Raw genomic sequence first — 19,984 nt, 5'->3', positions numbered from 1 at the left:
GGGGCGTGCAATATTATTCAGCCCCTTTACTTTCAGTGCAGCAAACTCACTCCAGAAGTTTATTGTGGCTCTCTGAATGATCCAATGTTGTCCTAAATGACTAAGGATGATAAATATAAACCACCTGTGTGTAATCAAGTCTCTGTATAAAAGCACCTGCTCTGTGATAGTCTCAGGGTTGTGTTTGAAGCACAGAGAGCATCATGAAGACCAAGGATCACAACATGCAGGTCCGTGATACTGTTGTGGAGAAGTTTAAAGCCGGATTTGGATACAAAATGATTTCCAAAACTAAACATCCCAAGGAGCACTGTGCAAGCGATCATATTGAAATGGAAGGAGAATCATACCACTGCATATCTACCAAGGCCAGGCCATCCCTCTAAACTTTCATCTCAAACAGGGAGAAGAATGATCAGAGATGCAGCCAAGAGGCCCATGATCACTCTGGATGAACTGCAGAGATCTACAGCTGAGGTGGGACAGTCTGTCCATAGGACAACAATCAGTTGTACCCTGCACAAATCTGGCCTTTATGGAAGAGTGGCAAGAAGAAAGCCATTTCTCAAAAATATCTATAAAAAGTGCAATTTAAGGTTTGCAACAAACCACCTGGGAGACACACCAAACATGTGAAAGAAGGTGCTCTGGTCAGATGAAACCAAAATCAAACTTTTTGGCAACAATTCCAAACGATATGTTTGGCGTAAAGGCAACACAGCTCATCACCCTGAACACACCATCCCCACTGTCAAACATGGTGGTGGCAGCATCATGGTTTTGGCCTGCTTTTCTTCAGCAGGGATATAGAAGATGGTTAAAATTAATGGGAAGATGGATGGAGCCAAATACAGGACCATTCTTGAAGAAAACCTGTTGGAGTCTGCAAAAAACCTGAGACTGGGACGGAGATTTGTCTTCCAACAAGACAATGATCCCAAACATAAAGCAAAATCTACAATGAAATGGTTCACAAATAAACGTATCCAGGTGTTAGAATGGCCAATTCAGAGTCCAGACCTGAATCCAATCGAGAATTTGTGGAAATAGCTGAAAACTGCTGTTCACAAACGATCTCCATCAAACCTCACTGAGCTCGAGCTGTTTGCCAAGGAAGTATGGGAAGAATTTCAGTCTCTCAATGTACAAACCTGATAGTGACATCTTTAAAGTGATACATGAGAAATATACCAGAAATAGTCCAGAAATCAGTCAGACGGTAAGACTAACCACTTTCTTATTTTACTTGCTTTTTTTTTTACCCTGCTCTTTAACCATGCTCACATTTGCCATCACCATTTTTGCTCCACTAATCTTTCCTTCGCTATCCCCAAACCCCTACCCTTGAAGCAAATAACTATCTCCTCTCTCTTACCCCCCACCTCGCTTCATCTGCAGACATACTCCTTAACCTCAGACCTCTCATACTAAAATACAATACAAGACGATCACTCTCCTTCACCCACCTGCTTTCCCTTTCTCTGCTTCTTCTCACTGCTGGTGACATATCCCCCAATCCTGGCCCCCCTGCCTCATACATCCCACTAATCCTTACCCCTAACTTTCTCACACTAAGAGAAACTACCGCAATCCCTCACACTTAAAACCTGTGCCACTGACCCCCTCCCTCCCGCACCCTCTTTCTGGAGCACTTTGGAATGCTCGCTCCATCTGCAAAAAGCTCCACGTGATCCACGACCTCTTTACCTCCCGCAACCTTTCCTTCCTGGCCCTCACTGAGATCTGGCTGACACCCCCTGACACGGCCTCCCCAGCCGCATTGAGTTATGTCGGCCTCCACTTTACCCACAATCCTCGCCCTGGCAACAGACATGGTGGAGGAGTGGGTTTCCTCCTTTCTAAAAACTGCTCCTTCAACCCTATCCAACCCCCACCCTCCCTTATCTTCCCTTCCTTCGAGGTTCACTCTGTCCATATCTACTCTCCCTCTAATCTCCAAATGACTGTCATATACCGACCAACGGGCTCAGCCACTGCCTTCATCGACCAATTATCCACCTGACTCCTCCCACTTTCTCTCTTTTGACATCCCCACCCTCATCATGGGGGACTTCAACATCCCCATTGACACCCACCAGCCTCCAAACTCCTGTCACTTACCTCATCTTTTGGACTTACTCAGTGGTCTTCCACAGCCACCCACACAGATGGACATACATTAGACCTCCTCTTCACCCGCCTCTGTTCCCTACCCAATCTCATAACCTCTCCCTTCCCCCTATCTGCATACCATCTACTCACCTTCTCATCCTTGTCCTTCTCACCTGCCCCCCATGTTCAGCCACTAGCACATCCTCGCAGAAACCTTGCACACCTAGACACTCACAGACTCTCATACTCTTCCACCTCTGTCCTCCATATCTTCACTCCACAACACAGACAGTGCCACCGCTTTCTACAACGCCACCCTCACAAAAGCCATAGACTCAGTCGCTCCTCTCTTGCATGGCAAAGTGCGACAAACCAATGGGCAACCCTGGCACAACCTCACCAAAAAACTTTGACAAGCATCCAGGGTCGCGGAGCGGCGTTGGAAGAAAACACGCCTGCTAGACGACTTCACTGCTTTCAAACAAGCTACACTTGCCTTTAAAATCAGCCCTCACCTCTGCTAAACAGACCTATTTCATAAACCTTGTATCTTCATTATCCCACAACCCAAAACAACTGTTCAGCACATTTTACTCTCTCCTCTGCCCACCATTGCCGCCTCCAACTCCCCTCATCTTTGCTGAGGACTTTGCCACCTACTTCAAAAACAAGATCGACCAAACAAGGCAAACCTTTACAGTTCCACCACCCCAACCACTCCACATACCATGACATCTGCTCTTCCCTAAAAACCTCCCTCTCCAACATCACTGAGAGCTTACTCATCTCCTTTCCAAATCACACCTCACCACCTGTGCACTTGACCCCATCCCTTCCCACCTGCTCCCCAACCTCACTAACATGATCTTTCCAGCTCTAACCCATCTCTTCAACCTATCCCTAACTTCTGGTACCTTCCCCTCTGCCTTCAAACATGCCACCACAGCACCCATCCTCAAAAAATCAAACCTCGACCCAACTGCTATGCCCAGCTATCGCCCCATATCACTGCTCCCGTTTGCTTCCAAACTCCTTGAACAGCATGTCCATGCTCAACTTTCCTCCCACCTCTCATCTAACTCCCTCCTTGACATCCTGCAATCGGGCTTCTACCCCCACCACTCCACTGAAACTGCCCTGACCAAAATTACTAATGACTTACTCACAGCCAAAGCTAACAGACAGTTCTCCATCCTCCTCCTTCTCAACCTGTCCTCTGCCTTTGACACAGTTGATCACTGCCTACTGCAACAGATTCTTTTTTCCATTGGCATCAAAGACCTTGCCCTGTCCTGGATTTCCTCATACCTTTATAACCGCACATTCAGCGTTTCCCACTCCCACACTACCTCCTCATCCCGCCCTCTCTCTGTTGGAGTCCCCAAGGCTCTGTCCTGGGGCCCCTACTTTTTTCCATCTATACTCTTGGCCTAGGGCAACTCAAAGTCCCATGGGTTCCAGTTCCACCTGTATGCAGACGACACTCAGATCTACCTCTCTGGCCCAGATGTCACCTCTCTGCTGTCCAGAATCCCGAGTGTCTATCAGCCATATCCTCCTTTTTCACATCTCGCTTCCGAAAACTCAACGTAGACAAAACTGAACTCATTATCTTTCCTCCATCTCGCGTATCTTCCCTACCCGATCTACCTATTATGGTAAACGGCATCACTCTCTCTCCCGCACCTGAAATCCACTGCCTCGGAGTAACTCTTGATTCTGCCCTGTCCTTCAAACCACACGTCCAAACTCTTGCCACCTCCTGTCGCCACCAACTCAAAACTATTTCCAGAATCCGTCCCTTCCTCAGCCCTCAATCTACTAAAACTCTTGTATATGCCCTCATCATCTCCTGCCTTGACTACGGCAACACTCCTCTGTGGCCTCCCTGCTAACTCTCTTGCACCACTCCAGTCTGTGCTCAATTCTGCTGCCCGACTAATCCACCTCTCTCCCTGCTACAACCCGTCTCTCCCCTCTGCAAATCCCTCCATTGGCTCCCAATTCCCCAACGAATCCAGTTCAAACTACTAACACTGACCTACAAAGCCATCCACAACCTTTCCCCTCCCTATATCTCTGAACTAATCTCCCAATATCTTCCCTCATGTAATCTTCGATCCTCCCAAGACCTCCTACTCTCCTCCACACTTATTTGTTCCTCACACAACCGCCTCCAAGATATCTCCCGAATATCCCCTATCCTCTGGAATTCCATGCCTCAACACGTCCGATTATCCACCACCCTCGGATCCTTCAAACGGAACATGAAAACTCATCTTTTCAGGAAAGCTTACAGCCTGCAATAACCATTCTGCCGCCTCACCACCGCCTGAGGTGCCGCCTCATCACCACCAGAGCTGCTGCACTCCCGACCTTCTGTCTGTTCCCCACTATCCCGTAGAATGTGAGTCCGCAAGGACAGGGTCCTCTCCCCTCTATACCAGTCTGTCATTGTAAATTTGTTTACTGTTAACGATATCTATAACTTTGTTTGTAACCCCCCTTCTCATGTACAGCACCATGGAATTAATGGCGCTATATAAATAATAATAATAATAATAGAGAAATACCCCAAGTGACTTGCAGCTGTAATCGCAGCAAAAGGTGGCGCAACAAAGTATTCAGTTAAAGGGGCCGAATAATATTGCATGCCCCACTTTTTAGTTTTTGTATTTCCACAAAAATTTAAAATAACCAATAAATTTCATTCAACTTCACAATTGTGTCCCACTTGTTGATTCTTCACCAAAAGTTAACATTTGGTATCTTTATGTTTGAAGCACGATATGTGGGAAAAGGTTGAAAAGTTCCAGGGGGCCGAATACTTTTGCAAGACACTGTGTGTATATATATATATATATATAGATAGATAGATAGATATACAGCTCTGGCATAAATTAAGAGACCACTGCAAAATTTTCAGTTTCTCTGATTTCCTGTTTATAGGTATTTTTTGAGTAAAATGTAAATTGCTCTTTTATTCTATAAAATACTGACATGTCTTCGAATTTCCAAGCACTAAATTTTGTATTTATTTTCAGAAAATGAGAAATGGTCAAAATAACAAAAAAATGCAGTGCTTGCAGACCTCAAATAATGAGAAGAAAACAAGTTCATAATCATTTAGAAACAACAATACTAATGTTTTAACTCAGGAATAGGGATGAGCGAGCATACTCTTAAGGATTCGGTACTCGGCGAGTAATGCGGTACTTGCGGTACTCGAATCCTCGTGAGTATTTCACTACTCACCTCGCAATATTCGCAACAGCCCGCAGTCCTCACACAGCACGGCACAGTCCCCGCACAGCCCAGCAAGGCCCACCACAGTCACACACAGCCCAGCACAGTCCCGCACATTACCTGCAAAGCCCTGCACAGTCCCGCAGTCTTCACACAGGCCAGCACAGTCTTCGCACAGGCCAGCACAGTCTCGCATAGCCTGACACAGTGCCCGCACAGGCCAGCACAGTCCCGCATAGCCTGGCAGAGTCTTCACACAGTCCCCGCCCAGTCCATCACAGTCCCCACCCATTAATCGCATTTCCCATAGACTTACATTGGACTCGGTACGAGTACCCGAGTATTAGGAGGTACTCGTAACGAGTAAGGCGAGTCCGAATACTACAGTACTCGCTCATCCCTACTCAGGAAGAGTTCAGAAATCAATATTTTGTGAAATAACCATGATTTTTAATCACAGCTTCCATGCGTCTTGGCATGCTTTCCACCAGTCTTTCACACTGCTTTTGGGTGACCTTATGCCACTCCTGGTACAAAAATATAAGCAGTTCTTCTTTGTTTGATGGCTTGTGACTATTCATCTTCCTCTTGATTACATTCAAGGTTTTCAATGGGGTTCAGGTCTGGAGATTGGGCTGGCCATGACAGGGATTTAATGTGGTGGTCCTTCATCCACAGATTGATTGACCTAGCTGTGTGGCATGGCGCATTGTCCTGCTGGAAAAACCAGTCCTCAGAGTTGGGGAACATTGCCTGAGCAGAGGGAATCAACTGTTTTTCCAGGATAACCTTGTATGCGACTTGAGTCATACGTCCTTGCAAAGATTAACCTGCCCAATTCCAGCCTTGCTGAAGCATCCCCAGATCATCACTGATCCTCCACCAAATTTCACAGTGGGTGCAAGACACTGCAGCTTGTACGCCTCTCCAAGTCTCCATCTAACCATTAGATGACCAGGTGTTGGGCAAAGCTGGAAATTAGACTCATCAGAGATTACCTTACTCTAGTCCTCTATGGTAAAATCCTTATGGTCTTTCGCAAACTTCAGCCTGGCTCTCCTTTGCTTCTCATTGATGAAATACTTTTTTCTAGCTTTACATGACTTGAGCCCTACCTCTAGGAGCCTGTTATGAACTGTTCTTGCCGTGCACTTCACCCCAGCTGCCATTTGCCATTCCTTTTGTAGGTGACTTGATGTCATCCTGTGGTGGCTGACTGACATTCGAATAAAATGACGGTCATCCCGGTCAGTGGAGAGTCATTTTCACCCTCTGCCGGTCTGTAGCTTTGTTGTCCCCAATGTCTGCTGCTTGAGCTTGTTGTAATGGACTGCTGTCTTAGAAATTTTAAGGATGGAGGCAACATGACGCTCACTGTATCCTTCTGCTAGTAAAGCCAGAATTGAGCCCTTCTTTTCCTCACTCTAGACTTTTCTTTTCAACTCCTTTGGCATGGTTAAAAGTTATTTATTCATTCCTATTACTTTTGACATATTACTAGCACTTGTTTTACCATCCAGCTTGTCCTATTGCAAGAGGATTGTGAACACCACAGCAGGGTTTTTATACCTTCCTTCGTTAAATAAGATTTGGTTCAAGTGATCACCTAATCAGAGGCACATTAAGTAGAATGAGGTGTATTCTGGTTGAAATTCAACTGACACTGGAATGGAATGGCTGTCAGACATGTAGAGAAGCTGATTTTTACAAAACTGTGCAGTGGTCTCTTAATCTTTGCCAGAGCTGTGTATATATATATATATATATACACACATACACATACAGTACACATATATGAAAAGGCTATGAGTAAATATGAAAGAGTCTGGGGTCCATGACAGGACACTCCTGGCCTACCATCTGTAAAATTACCTAGGGATAGAAAACTGGACTTACCGATACCGTTATAGGCATGATATATGGTATTGAAGGTTAAACTAAATGGATAATACATGGTGCTTTAGAACATGCATTGAGAATTAAAAGAAAATGAAAATAGGGTATATGAGACATTCCGTTGAGATATGTGAGTGGGTTGGTTATAGTTCGGGTATAACAAAATATCTGTTTCTTTTTCTTTATTTTTTATTTGTATGTAATATCCAAATTAATTGTATAAATTTATGGAAAATGGTATTCGTGGTTAATAAAAAATATATGATTAAAAAAAAAAGGTTGGACAACCTTTTGTATTTCCTCTTCTTTGGTCCTAGTAACACTTATACAAACCTCCAATGCTTAACTCGTTCCAGCAAGGTCGGCACTTGCGTTTTCGGGCCTCATTTGAGGTTCTTACATCATGTAAGCCCTGTGCCCAATCAGCGCTAGCATCACTGTTCCTACTTTCAGACAAATCAAAGCTCATAAATAAGTCAGAGCATCCGCAGCCCTGGCTTCCTGTTGATGTTCTATACATCCGAATGTGGTGACAGCGAAGCCAGCACTAATTAGGTGCCAGACTCGTGTGACGTAAAAGTTTCACGTGAGCCCCAAGGAATGTAAGTCCCAACACCACTAGAACAGTACCAGCACAGGCTGAGTATTAGTATTTTTATTTTATCGAGGCCAACATGAGGAATGGCAAGGGTTTGTCCTAGTATTGAACAACTCCTTTAAGATACAATTTTCGGTGAAAACATTTCCATCGTTCTGAACATGAAAAAAAGCTTCTCCTGTGTGTGACTTCTCTGAAGTTTAAGATTTCATTTCCAAGTAAAACATTTTCCACATTAAGAATATAAAAAAAAAGTATTCTCCGTTGTGTAATTGCGCTGGTGCTTAACAAAATTTTATTTCTGTGTAAAATATTTAGAACATTCTGAACATTAAGAATATAATTACGGTAATAAAATAAAAAAAAATACTTTTACCCTGTGTGACTTCTCTGGTGACTAAAAAGAGGTGATATATTCACAAAACATTTTCCAAATTCTGAACATGAAACAGTTTCCTCCCCTGTATGGGTTCTCTGGAGGCTATCAAGATGGTTTTTCCAATTAAAAAATTTCCCATATTCTGAATATGAAAAATGCTTCTCCCCTGTGTGAATTCTCTGGTGCTTAACAAAATCAGATTTCTGGTTAAAACATTTCTCACATTCTGAACATGAAAAAAGCTTCTCTCTTGTGTGACTTATTTGATGCATAATAAGGTTAAAATATTTCCCACATTATGAACAGGAAAAAAGCATCTCCCCTGTGTGAGTCCTCTGGTGCCTAACAAAATTTGATTTCTGTGTAAAACATTTCCCACATTCTGAACATGAAAATGGCATCTCTCCAGTATGAGTTCTGTGATGTTTGATAAGACTTGATTTCTCTGTAAAACATTTCCCACATTGTGAACATGAAAAAGGCTTCTCCCCTGTGTGAGTTCTCTGATGTGTAAGAAGATTTGATTTATCTACAAAACATTTCCCACATTCTGAACATGAAAAAGGTTTCTCCCCAGTGTGAGTTCTGTGATGTCTCATAAGACTTGATTTCTCAGTAAAACATTTCCCACATTCTGAACATGAAAAAGGCTTCTCCCCTGTGTGAGTTCTCAGGTGCTTAACAAAATCTGATTTTTGGCTAAAACATTTCACACATTCTGGACAAGAAAAAGGCTTCTCCCCTGTGTGGACTCTCTTGTTTCCATCAAGATGCGCTTTCATGTTAAAAGATTTCTCACATTCTGAACATGAAAAAAGCTTCTCTCCTGTGTGACTTATTTGATGCATAACAAGGTTAAAATATTTCCCACATTCTGAACAGGAAAAAAGCATCTCCCCTGTGTGAGTTCTCTGGTGCCTAACAAAATTTGATTTCTGTGTAAAACATTTCCCACATTCTGAACATGAAAACGGCTTCTCTCCAGTGTGAGTTCTGTGATGTTTGATAAGACTTGATTTCTCTGTAAAACATTTCTCACATTTTGAACATGAAAAAGGCTTCTCCCCTGTGTGAGTTCTCTGATGTGTAAGAAGATTTGATTTATCTACAAAACATTTCCCACATTCTGAACATGAAAAAGGTTTCTCCCCAGTGTGAGTTCTGTGATGTCTCATAAGACTTGATTTCTCAGTAAAACATTTCCCACACTCTGAACATGAAAAAGGCTTCTCCCCTGTGTGAGTTCTCAGGTGCTTAACAAAATCTGATCTCTGGCTAAAACATTTCACACATTCTGAACATGAAAAAGGCTTCTCCCCTGTGTGGACTCTCTTGTGGCCATCAAGATGCACTTTCATGTTAAAACATTTCCCACATTCTGAACATGAAAATGGCTTCTCACCTGTGTGAATTCTCTGGTGACTATCAAGCTGTGATTTGTGATTAAAACATTTACCACATGTGGAACAAGAAAATATATTTTCCGCTGTATGAATTTTTTGATGTTTAAGAATAGACTTTTCAAGGGGAAAACTATTTCCACATTCTGAATGTGAAAATGGCTTTATTGCTTTAGGAGCAGTTTGTTTTTTAATGCTTATTTTGTGACTTTGAGTTTCCTCAGTAATTGGTAATGAATCAGAAGACAGGACCTGTTTCAACAGATTAGATGACAGGTCTTTCCTGTGAAGGGATGATGGTATATCTGGAGTAATGACATTCACTTCAATTGTATCCTGTGGGATCTCAAGATCATCTGATTTAAAAATTGAAGATGTCGGCTGTCCCTCTGATCTCTTGGTATAGTCATCTGCCAAGAATAAAACAAGTTATTATTTTTGAATAAAATATTCTTAAAATATATATTTTTGAACATTTCTACTTAAACTGTCTGTAAAAATGGCAAGTTATGTAAAAACTATTTAATTATTCACCAACACAATGAAAGTTCACAGTCTAATAGAAAACCTCACAGGATGAACCAGAGAGTAGAGCATAGTGTTCAATTGTACATTCTGCCTCCCAAATATGGAATAAAAAGTCACCTAACAATGTTATGTAGGCGAAAATAATACTAAAAAAAAAAATCTTAGTTTCGCAAAGACTCTTGAAAAGTAACATGGCTTCCATAAACCAATCCAGCAATATCTGCTCTCTCAAAGTCAAATCTCCACCTCGCATCTAAGCCTTGCAGTGCGCCCAAACCACATTTAGCATCCATTTATTTGGCAGTACTACAGTGCGAAGAATCCACTTAATTTACTGTGTTTGTGACTCCTGGAGCACATTATGGGCACTATGTGGTGGGTAATAAAATGGCAAATGTGCAATTTTCACTTTGCAACAACCATTGCATGCTAATTTCCAGAAATTGACTGTGGAGTCAAAATAGTTACTACTCCTGTAGCTTAATTTCCGAAAAGTTATTCAAAATAGATATTACCCCTATAAAGTAATTTATTGAGGGTTATAATTTCCAAAATGGAGTCACTTTATGGGGATTTCTATTGTTTTGTCAATTTGTCATATTAGGGCTTTTTTAAATGTTATATCCCATCTCCTATGGGATCAGATCCTATGACATCTGCTTCTGTCACCCTGCGCCACCTTATTCATTATGCACGTGGCGTCGGAACCAGAAACTCTGGGTGGCACAGGCTCTGTCCAGAGACTAAGATTAGGGTGACGAACCAATAGTATCAAACAGTCTGGCCGTATGGATGTGTGTGCTGTCCAGCTGAAGTAATCTGCTCCCTGCTTCAGTCAACTGGAAAGCAACACACTCTATTAAAGCTCGAAGCATAGTGCCAAAAGCTGTCAGATACAGCCTTGTTCTCCTCTGGTTGAGTCCACTGTGCTCAGCTCCTGGCTTGTGTATGTTTCCTGTTGTGATCCGGGCCTTTTTACTGACTTCTCCAGTGTCTTCTGATTTTGTATTTTGTCTGCCTTCCTGTTTCTGACTCAACTACCTATTCTTCCTGCCATCTCACACCACAGAACAGCAGGTAACACCACATCCCAAGCCTAAGGGTCCCTGTGTAAATCCAGACCCATATAGAGGGATTAAATGGTGATGAACAAGGAAATCCCTGGGATCTAGAAAAAGGAGTTGATATTGTCAAGCCTGTTTGTGGTAGCCATCTTCTGAGCTGGCAGGGGAACATGAACAGTTCCCGCAATACATTGTGTTTTCAAACTATTCCAGCAAGATCTGCATTCAAATAGCTAAATTACACTCCTTCCCTTCTTAACCTGTCATGTGCCCAGACAGTAGTGTAAAACTGTATATAGGGCATTGTCGGATTCAACAGAAGTTAGAAAATCATTTGTAAGGTCCATTTAATTCTTATTATCATTAGTGAACAATTCCAAAAAGTTATTACCACATAAAGTGACACACGTCAGATTTGAAAAATGGGGCCTGACTAGGAACAAAAAACTGGCTGCGGGAAGTGGTTAAATCAGAGTATTTTGGGCTGTAACTACTGTAGTGAAAAACTGACTATTGGTAATAACACATCAACTGAAATGATCAAACTTCATAGGTAAAAAATGAGAAACTAGTGGTGAAGCCTCTCTGGGTAATTACAGTATGGGGCCGGTGGCTCTTGGCAATCTAAACTATCGTAAGGGCCAATATTTTCTGTCAGATGAGTTTCAAGAAGACATGTAAGACATTCAAAGAGAACTTTTTATAATAGTGCAGAACTGGGGAGTCTTAAATTTAGATCTCGGCCCTTTAGGCTATAGAGACTTTTTTTTTTAAAAAAAAACTACCAGGGAGTTGCAGACTCACATTAGTGAAGCAGGCCAATCCCACCAAAATCAAACTACCATAGATAATGAACCTGTAAAACAAAATGTATAAAATAAAAAAAAAAATGTTAAATCCCCAACAACGTTTGTTTGGAGGGAGATTTCCAACACTAAACGGGAGTCGCACTGTCACGAGTATGTCACGCCAACCTGGAAGATCTGGGGGAAGAAGATCACTACGCATTGTAAATTTCATTTAGCCTGTGTATTTGGATCCCATATTAAATTAATTTGGTTATCTTTGGTGCTGAAGAGGTTAACAACCCTTTCTATGCTGGTCATAAACACGCAGCTTCATTTCAGCTGCTTTTGATCTAGTTGTTAACTTTTCCTATAAAACCTTGCCAGACAATCTCTGTCCTGCCGATGAAAGCTCTGCTTTCTTGCTCTTAGGAGACTCTCCCTCAGTTTCACCCTCCTCTCCTTTCATGTGACCCCCTGTGCACCTTATATAAACGTGTTCTGATTGCGTGTGCTAAATCTGTTATGCAGTGTATAATGTTATGTTTGCAATGTGTGCATCACCATATGTTGCACCCGTTTACTGTGTATTGTAATGTTCCCCTGTAAATCATCTATGTTTTGCTGCATGTGTATAGTTAGGAGTTGGGAAAGAGTTAATGTTTTGGGCTGAACTTGCAGCTTCCAGAAAAGAGGAAGCTGCTGTTACGTTGGCCAGGGCAGATGTGTGCTACAGAAGGGGCATTGCCAGACTCCCGGATTGGAGAGATCTGCTGCCCCGGATCAAGGATTTATACGGACTAAAGGATTATAACACAGGCCCCCAGGACTTGGTAAGGGCCTTCGCTGAAGGGGTCTCGGGCGCCCAGATGCCAGCGATTGGACTACTGTGAATCTCGGCCACTGCGGTCGTTGTGGGTACAGCCGCAGCAAATGTCAGGAAGAGAGCAGGAAGCCAATGTTGAAATTTGTCTTTTTTGTCCATCCTTCATCGTTGATCAATAAAAGTTATTTTTCCCCGTTGGAGTACAGCTTCATTCCGGATCCTTAATTGCCTGGACTGCTGTGACCAGAGGAAGAGAAGGTAACCTGAGGGGAAAAGCTGCGTTAGTCCCGTCTATGTACAAGGGCCCGGGGGGGGGGGGGGGGGTGCTCAATTACCGTTTGCTCAGTGGACTCTGACTATGTACTGTGTCTTTAAATAACTTGCCACAACTACTCCCCCCAGTCACCCTTGTTACAACTCTGTGCTGAAAAGGAGTTCGTTGTTGCTATTGAAGATTTGTTTTTCTGTGCTGTGTGCTAAAGCTAAGTAGTTGATGTTTGGAGTTGTGGCATTCTGTAGATTGTTCCTATACATGTGTGTTCATCTTCTGTTCCCTTTTCCCATTTAGTTTATTTTTTCCTGTCCCTATCCTACTCCCTATTATTGGTTAGCGCTTTTGTATGATAGAGGTTTTCTGTTATTCCTGTTTTGTCTCCTAGGCCCCAGGACAGAGATAGTTACAGTCCCAGCTCCTAAGACAGTTTGAGACCCCTCTTCCTTAGTGAAGACCGTCACAGCGTGACAAGCACTTATTCATGGTGGACCATTGGAGCTACTATGAGCCCTGACCAATAAAGTAGAGAAAGTATTAGTGTTCCTAATTTCCCAAGAGATTGTGCAGTAATTTGAATTCCTTAATATCGAAAACATAATGTAATTTATGATGTGACATGAATCCATGAAACCAGAGTGTGGGGACACAGCATTTTATCTTAATTAACCAGACGTCTATTTTCAGCAAGCCAGGTGGAATAGACTGTTATCTATATGTTGACTTTTGAATTTATGCATTTTTTCTTCAGTTGGGCAAGAGTCTGAAATGTTGACTCTTCTTTCATGCAAGGTCATTGTTGATGTGCAAATTACACATTGTCCAGCTCAGCTAGTTTGTTGAATTGTAAAAGAGAGGAGGAAAACTATGCAAATACAGTAGATCACCATTCTTCACCTTTACATGAGAATGCTTTTTTGAAGGACATTTGTTAACTATAAAAAAGAGAGATATCTTCAGGTATACAGAGCGAGACTTACAAATAGCCAAGAGACCAGAGATGCAATCAACCAGAGACTTTCTACAGGACAGCAGCCAAGACAACATGGCTTCATCACGAGGGACACAGATTTGTCATTCTACAGGATGCAAGCTTAAGAGACCTCAGCCCCGGCTGCAAGAATACAGATCTGCTCCACTGACTATCGCTGAACCATGGATATGTTTGTGAAATCCAGGAATGAGAGTCACCGGTCACCTGGCACTATGGAGATGTTCAGAGAAGGTCAGGCTGTGCCCTCCAGTCAAATAGCATTGTACCTGAGAGGACTTTCATCTTCCTAAGCTTGTCATTACCTCCTCTCTGTGCATGTCACAGGTGGGGTAGGCGGCCCTGTGATAAGGCCGGACTACACCACCGATAAAGCAGCCACAGCTGGTGAGCTGGTGACTGAGAAGAATCTGTAACTTCTCTGCATTTAGTGGTCACTACTCACCTGGGTAGTCATATGTAGGAATCTCCTCTTTACACCGCTCATCACCCCTCATATATGTCTCTCTAGTATTAATATGGGTCAGATCTTCACCCTGAAACAAATATTGTAAAGTAAAACTCACCAAGAAATGAACAAGTTACAGCTATGATCAACAATAAAGCTGCCAACTCCACAATTCTCATTACACAAGTATAAAACATATAATACTGGTGGTAAAACAGGCCTGAGCACAAGACCTTTACAGCCATATACAGTGGGTACGGAAAGTGTTCAGACCCCTTTACATTTTTCACTCTTTGTTTCATTGCAGCCATTTGGTAAATTCAAAAAAGTTCATTTTTTTCTCATTAATGTACACTCCTGCACCCCATTCTTGACTGAAAAAAACAGAAATGTAGAAACTTGTGCAAATTTATTAAAAAAGAAAAGCTGAAATATCACATGGCCATAAGTATTCAGACCCTTTGCTCAGTAGTGAGTAGACGCACCTTTTGAGCTAGTACAGCCATGAGTCTTCTTGGGAAGGATACAACAAGTTTTTCACACCTGGATTTGGGGATCCTCTGCCATTGTTCCTTGCAGATCCTCTCCAGTTCTGTCAGGTTGGATGGTGAACATTGGTGGACAGCCATTTTCAGGTCTCTCAAGAGATGCTCAGTTGGGTTTAGGTCAGGACTCTGGCTGGGCCAGTCAAGAATGGTCACAGAGTTGTTCTGAAGACACTCCTTTGTTATTTTAGCTGTGTGCTTAGGGTCATTGTCTTGTTGGAACGTGAACCTTCGGCCAAGTCTGAGGTCCAGAGCACTGCGGAAGAAGTTTTCATCCAGGATATCTCTGTACTTGGCCGCATTCATGTTTACTTCAATTGCAACCAGTCGTCCTGTCCCTGCAGCTGAAAAACACCCCCACCATAGCATGATGCTGCCACCACCACATTTCAATGTTGGCATTGTATTGGGCAGGTGATGAGCAGTGCCTGGTTTTCTACACACATACAGCTTAGAATTATCACCAAAAAAGTTCTATCTTCATCTCATCAGATCAGAGAATCTTATTTCTCATAGTCTGGGAGTCCTTCATGTGTTTTTTAGCAAACTCTATGCGGGCTTTCATATGGATGGCACTGAGGAAAGACTCCCGTCGAGCCACTCTATCATAAAGGCCCAACTAGTGGAGGGCTGCAGTGATAGGTGACTTTGTGGAATTTTCTCCCATCTCCTTACTGCATGTCTGGAGCTCAGCCACAGTGATCTTGGGGTTCTTCTTTACCTCTCTCACCAAGGCTCTTCTCCCATGATTGCTCAGTTTGGCTGGATGGCGAGGTCTAGGAAGACTTCTGGTGGTCTCAAACTTCTTCCATTTAAGGATTATGGAGGCCACTGTGCTCTTAGGAACTTTGAGTACTGCAGAAATTGTTTTGTAACTTGGCCAGTTCCTTTGACCTCATGATTCTCATGTGTTCTGACATGCACTGTGAGGTCTTACATAGACAGGTGTGTGCCTTTCCAAATCAAGTCCTATCAGTTTAATTAAACACAGCTGGACTCCAATGCAGCAGTAGAACCATCCCAAGAAGGATCACAGGGAAATGGACAGCATGTGACTTAAATATGAGTGTGAGCAAAAGCTCTGAATACTTACTGAATATGACCATGTGATATTTCCGTTTTTCTTTTTTTAATAAATTTGCAAAAATTTCTACATTTCTGTTTTTTCAGTCAAGATGAGGTGCAGAGGGTACATTAATGAGAAAAAATGAACTTTTTTGAATTTAACAAAATCGCTGCAATGAAACAAAAAGTGAAAAATTTAAAGGGGTCTGAATACTTTCTGTACCCACTGTACACATCATAGGGGAGATCTCATGACACCTTCTCTCCAGCTACCTGATAATCTTGAGGAACACTGGGATCTTCTTGTTTACAGTCCTGTGGAAAAAGAGGAGGGGGACATCTCTCTGGTGTTGTCTTAATGGATAGAACTGGAGGAAACAAATACAGGGAGTGAATTAATTCTTTACATACAGATAATTATCGGCCATCTATATTTAGTCCCTATCCTCCTCCCTATTGTTGGATAGTGCTTTGTATAATAGAGGTTTTCTGTTATCTCTTTTTTGTCTTTGTGTCTGGTTTACGTTTCATTTTTGTTCCATTCTTCATGAGGATGGAGAGGGGACAGATTACTATGCTCCTGTAGAAACCCTAAAGTCGGAAACTTGGGCCTCCCTACCCTTAAGAGTACCCCTAGGACAGGGATAATTAGGGTAAAGCTCCAGGGACAGTTTGGGGCCTCTTTTCCTTACTGAAGGCAGTCAAAGCATGACATTTTAACTGGCCAAAAATATTTTGTATTTTGATATGGATCCCATTGTAGGCCTTGCCAAATAATTGCAGGGCCTATCGCTTGAAGTGTCAGATTTGCAATCTAGGGTCTCTCAGCAGCAGACTTGGTCTGGCAGGCAGTCAGGCTGAACCTGAACTTAAGGCAGCCCTCCCGGATAAGTTTTGTGGGGAACGGGATAAATTTATGATGTTCCGTGAAGCCTGCAAGCTGTATTTTACCCTTCATCCTCGTTAATCTGGGAGTGAGGAGCAATGGGTTGATGTTGTTATTTCTCTCCTTCAAGGAGATGCTCAATCCTGGGCCTTTTCACTTCTGGTGAACTCACTGTCTCTCCAGTCGGTTGATTTTTTTTTGAGGCTCTAGGCCTCATGTATGATGACTTGGATTGTGTCTTCCTTGCTGAATCTAAGCTACATAAGCTAAAGCAGGGAGGCAGACAGCAGAGGAATTCTGCTCAGAGTTTCGTAGGTGGGCCACTGACACCCAGTGGAATCATCCTGCTCTTAGGAGTCAGTTTTGTCAGGGCCTGTCTAAAAGATGCACTAGCGCTTTACGAGACTCCTGAGTCGCTGGAGGCCGCCATGACTCTGGCCATACGCATTGATAGGTGTCTCAGGGGTAGAGCTGTTATGACTCTGCCCCCCCATGGTACTCTCTAAAACCGAGGTTCTCACTGTATGCTCTGAATAACCAATACAGTTAAGAGGGCCTCCCCTCAGTATGAGTGTATTATGGTTCGCCACAAAATGAAATTGCTTTTTTTCTGTGGTCAGAAGGGGTATTTCATTGGGGTCTAGCCTTCTTTACCTAAAGCACATAAAGTTGTTGGAAAACCTCTTACCCCAGGTTGTGCGGAGGATAACAACCTAAGCGTATATATCTCTTCCGCATGTGTATCTCAGTTTTTCTTACTCGCACAACTGGTTATTGGCATGAAAACTGAGAAAATATCCTTCCTTGTGGATAGTGGGGAGGGAGCCAGTATGGTGGATGTTTGGATCGCAAGGAACCTTGGTTTTTCCTGTAGTACTCTGGCGATAATTAGAATTGATTCTGCGCCTTTCGGTCAGGGAAATTTTACGCAACTAGTGCATAGTGTGAACCTGCGCATAGGGGCTCTTCACAGGGAGCTCCTTTTTTGTTATACTGTATCTTGGAAAGTCTCCCTACTCCTATTGTGCTCGGTCCTTCCTGGTTGACTAAACATAGTCATAGACTGGCAGGCCAGAGAGATTATCAAGTGATTTTTGCAAAAATAATTGCCTAGGTGCTGCTATCTATTGTGTCTCCACTAAAAACACTCCATCTTGCATATCTGATTTTGAGGAAGTGTTCTCTGAAAAATGGTGTCAAGAACTGCCTCCTCATCATGTGCATGACTGTCCTGGGTTTAAGAATGTCAAAGCAGATGCTGTGTCTCGGCGTTTACTTGGGGGTGGGAGTACTGATGATGTGGTCCCTATTTTGCAAGAAGGGGAGGTCATCTCTGCAGTGTGTTCTGAACTTGAGGGTGAGGTATTGAAGGCTCAGGGGGATGCCTGTAGGTCCTTCAGGGAAATTGTTTTTACGTGTTAATCTGCACCTTAAAATTTTGAGGGCACAACATGATTCGGCTCTGGCTGGTCACCCAGGTGTGAAGGCAACCTTTCTCATCATTTCTGGTAGCCAAGGTTGAGTATGGATGTAGTTGACGTTGTGTCTTCGTGTTGTGTCTGTGCACGTTCCAATACCCTGCATACTTGTCCGTCTGGGGCTCTTTTGCCATTGACCATTCCAGACTGACCATGGACTCATTTATCCATGGATGTCATTATGGATCTTTCTTCGACTTCTGTTCAAACCGTTATTTTAGTTGTGATGGATAGGTTTTGTAAAATGGCACACTTTATTGCTTTACCTGCTCTCCCTAATGCCAAGACACTGGCTCAGGTGTTTATTACTGAGATTGTGAAGCTTCACGGGGTTCCCTCCGCTGTTGTGTCAGATCAGGGGATCCAATTTGTATCTAAATTTTTGAAGATGTTTTGTGGTCGTTCATTGATGCACCTATTCTTTTCTTCAGCGTTCCATCCTCAAACTAATGGCCAGACTGAATGCATAAACCAACGTTTGGAAACTTACCCCAGAAATTTTGTGTCAGATAACCAGGAGGATTGGTCTTCTTTTCTATCACTGGCTGAGATTACATTAAACAATTGTTGTAGTGAGTCTATTGGTAAGTTGCCATTTTTTGGTGCACATGGTTACCATCCACAATTCTGCACCCACAGTAAATATGAGTCTTCGGGGGTTCCTTGGGAGGAACAACTGACTTCTTGGCTCTCATCTGTGTGGAAAGATATTTAGAATAATTTAAGGATCATGGGGGACAAATACAAATGTATGGCTGATAAGAAACGATTGTCAGGTTCGGACCTGGGGGTGAATGATTTATGACTATCCACCAAACGGATAGTTCCTTCTTCAAATTAGGTCCTAGTTTAATGGTTCTTATAAGGTGGTCGCTGTAATCAACCCTGTAGCTTTTAGTTTCAAGCTTCCGTTGACTCTCAAGATCCATATTGTTTTCCACAGATCTTTGCTCAAAAAATTTGTTGCGCCTGTGGAACTGTGACCTTTACCACCGCCACCGGTTACTGATGGCAATTTAGAATTTCAGGTAGCGAAAATCATTGATTCCCATCTGGTTTACCGCTCTTTACATTACCTGGTACATTGGAAAGGATATGGTCCGAAGGAGAGGATGTGGGTGTCGGCATCTGAGGTTAATGCCAGTAGGTTGATATGGTCCTTTCATTTGACCCATCTGGATAAACCTAGCCCCGATAGTCCTGTGGACCCTTGTAGAAGGGTAAGTACTGTCACGACTGTGTCACGCCAACCTGGGAGATCTGGAAGAAGAAGATCTCTGCGTAGAGTGAATCACAGATCTTCCATTAACCTGTGTATTAGGATCTCATATGAAATGAATGTGGTTTCCTTTGGTGCTGAAGATGTTTCTCTGCTGGTCAGAAACATGCAAATCCATTTCAACTTCTTATCTGGTCGTTAACTCTTCCAATAAAACCTGGCCAGACCCTCTGTGTTCTGCCGGTGA

The 19,984-nt window shown here is 42.8% G+C and overlaps 1 protein-coding gene across 1 annotated transcript in view; it reads right to left on the bottom strand.

The window, feature by feature from the left end:
• Positions 1 to 8,096: 8,096 nt before the first annotated feature.
• The window catches only part of LOC141055877 (uncharacterized), a 160,584-nt gene continuing 148,696 nt past the window's right edge, over positions 8,097 to 19,984 (bottom strand). Inside the window, 1 exon segment of the mRNA XM_073552592.1 lies at positions 8,097 to 9,653. Coding sequence (XP_073408693.1) covers positions 8,225 to 9,653 — 1,429 coding nt within the window. The 3' untranslated portion in view covers positions 8,097 to 8,224.

Source organism: Dendrobates tinctorius, unplaced genomic scaffold, assembly GCF_039654945.1.
Source record: "Dendrobates tinctorius isolate UK_male_01 unplaced genomic scaffold, ASM3965494v1 ptg000192l, whole genome shotgun sequence".
Lineage (NCBI taxonomy): Eukaryota > Metazoa > Chordata > Amphibia > Anura > Dendrobatidae > Dendrobates > Dendrobates tinctorius.
The sequence above is the reverse complement of the archived record's forward strand: the minus strand, read 5'-3'. Positions and strand labels throughout refer to the sequence as shown.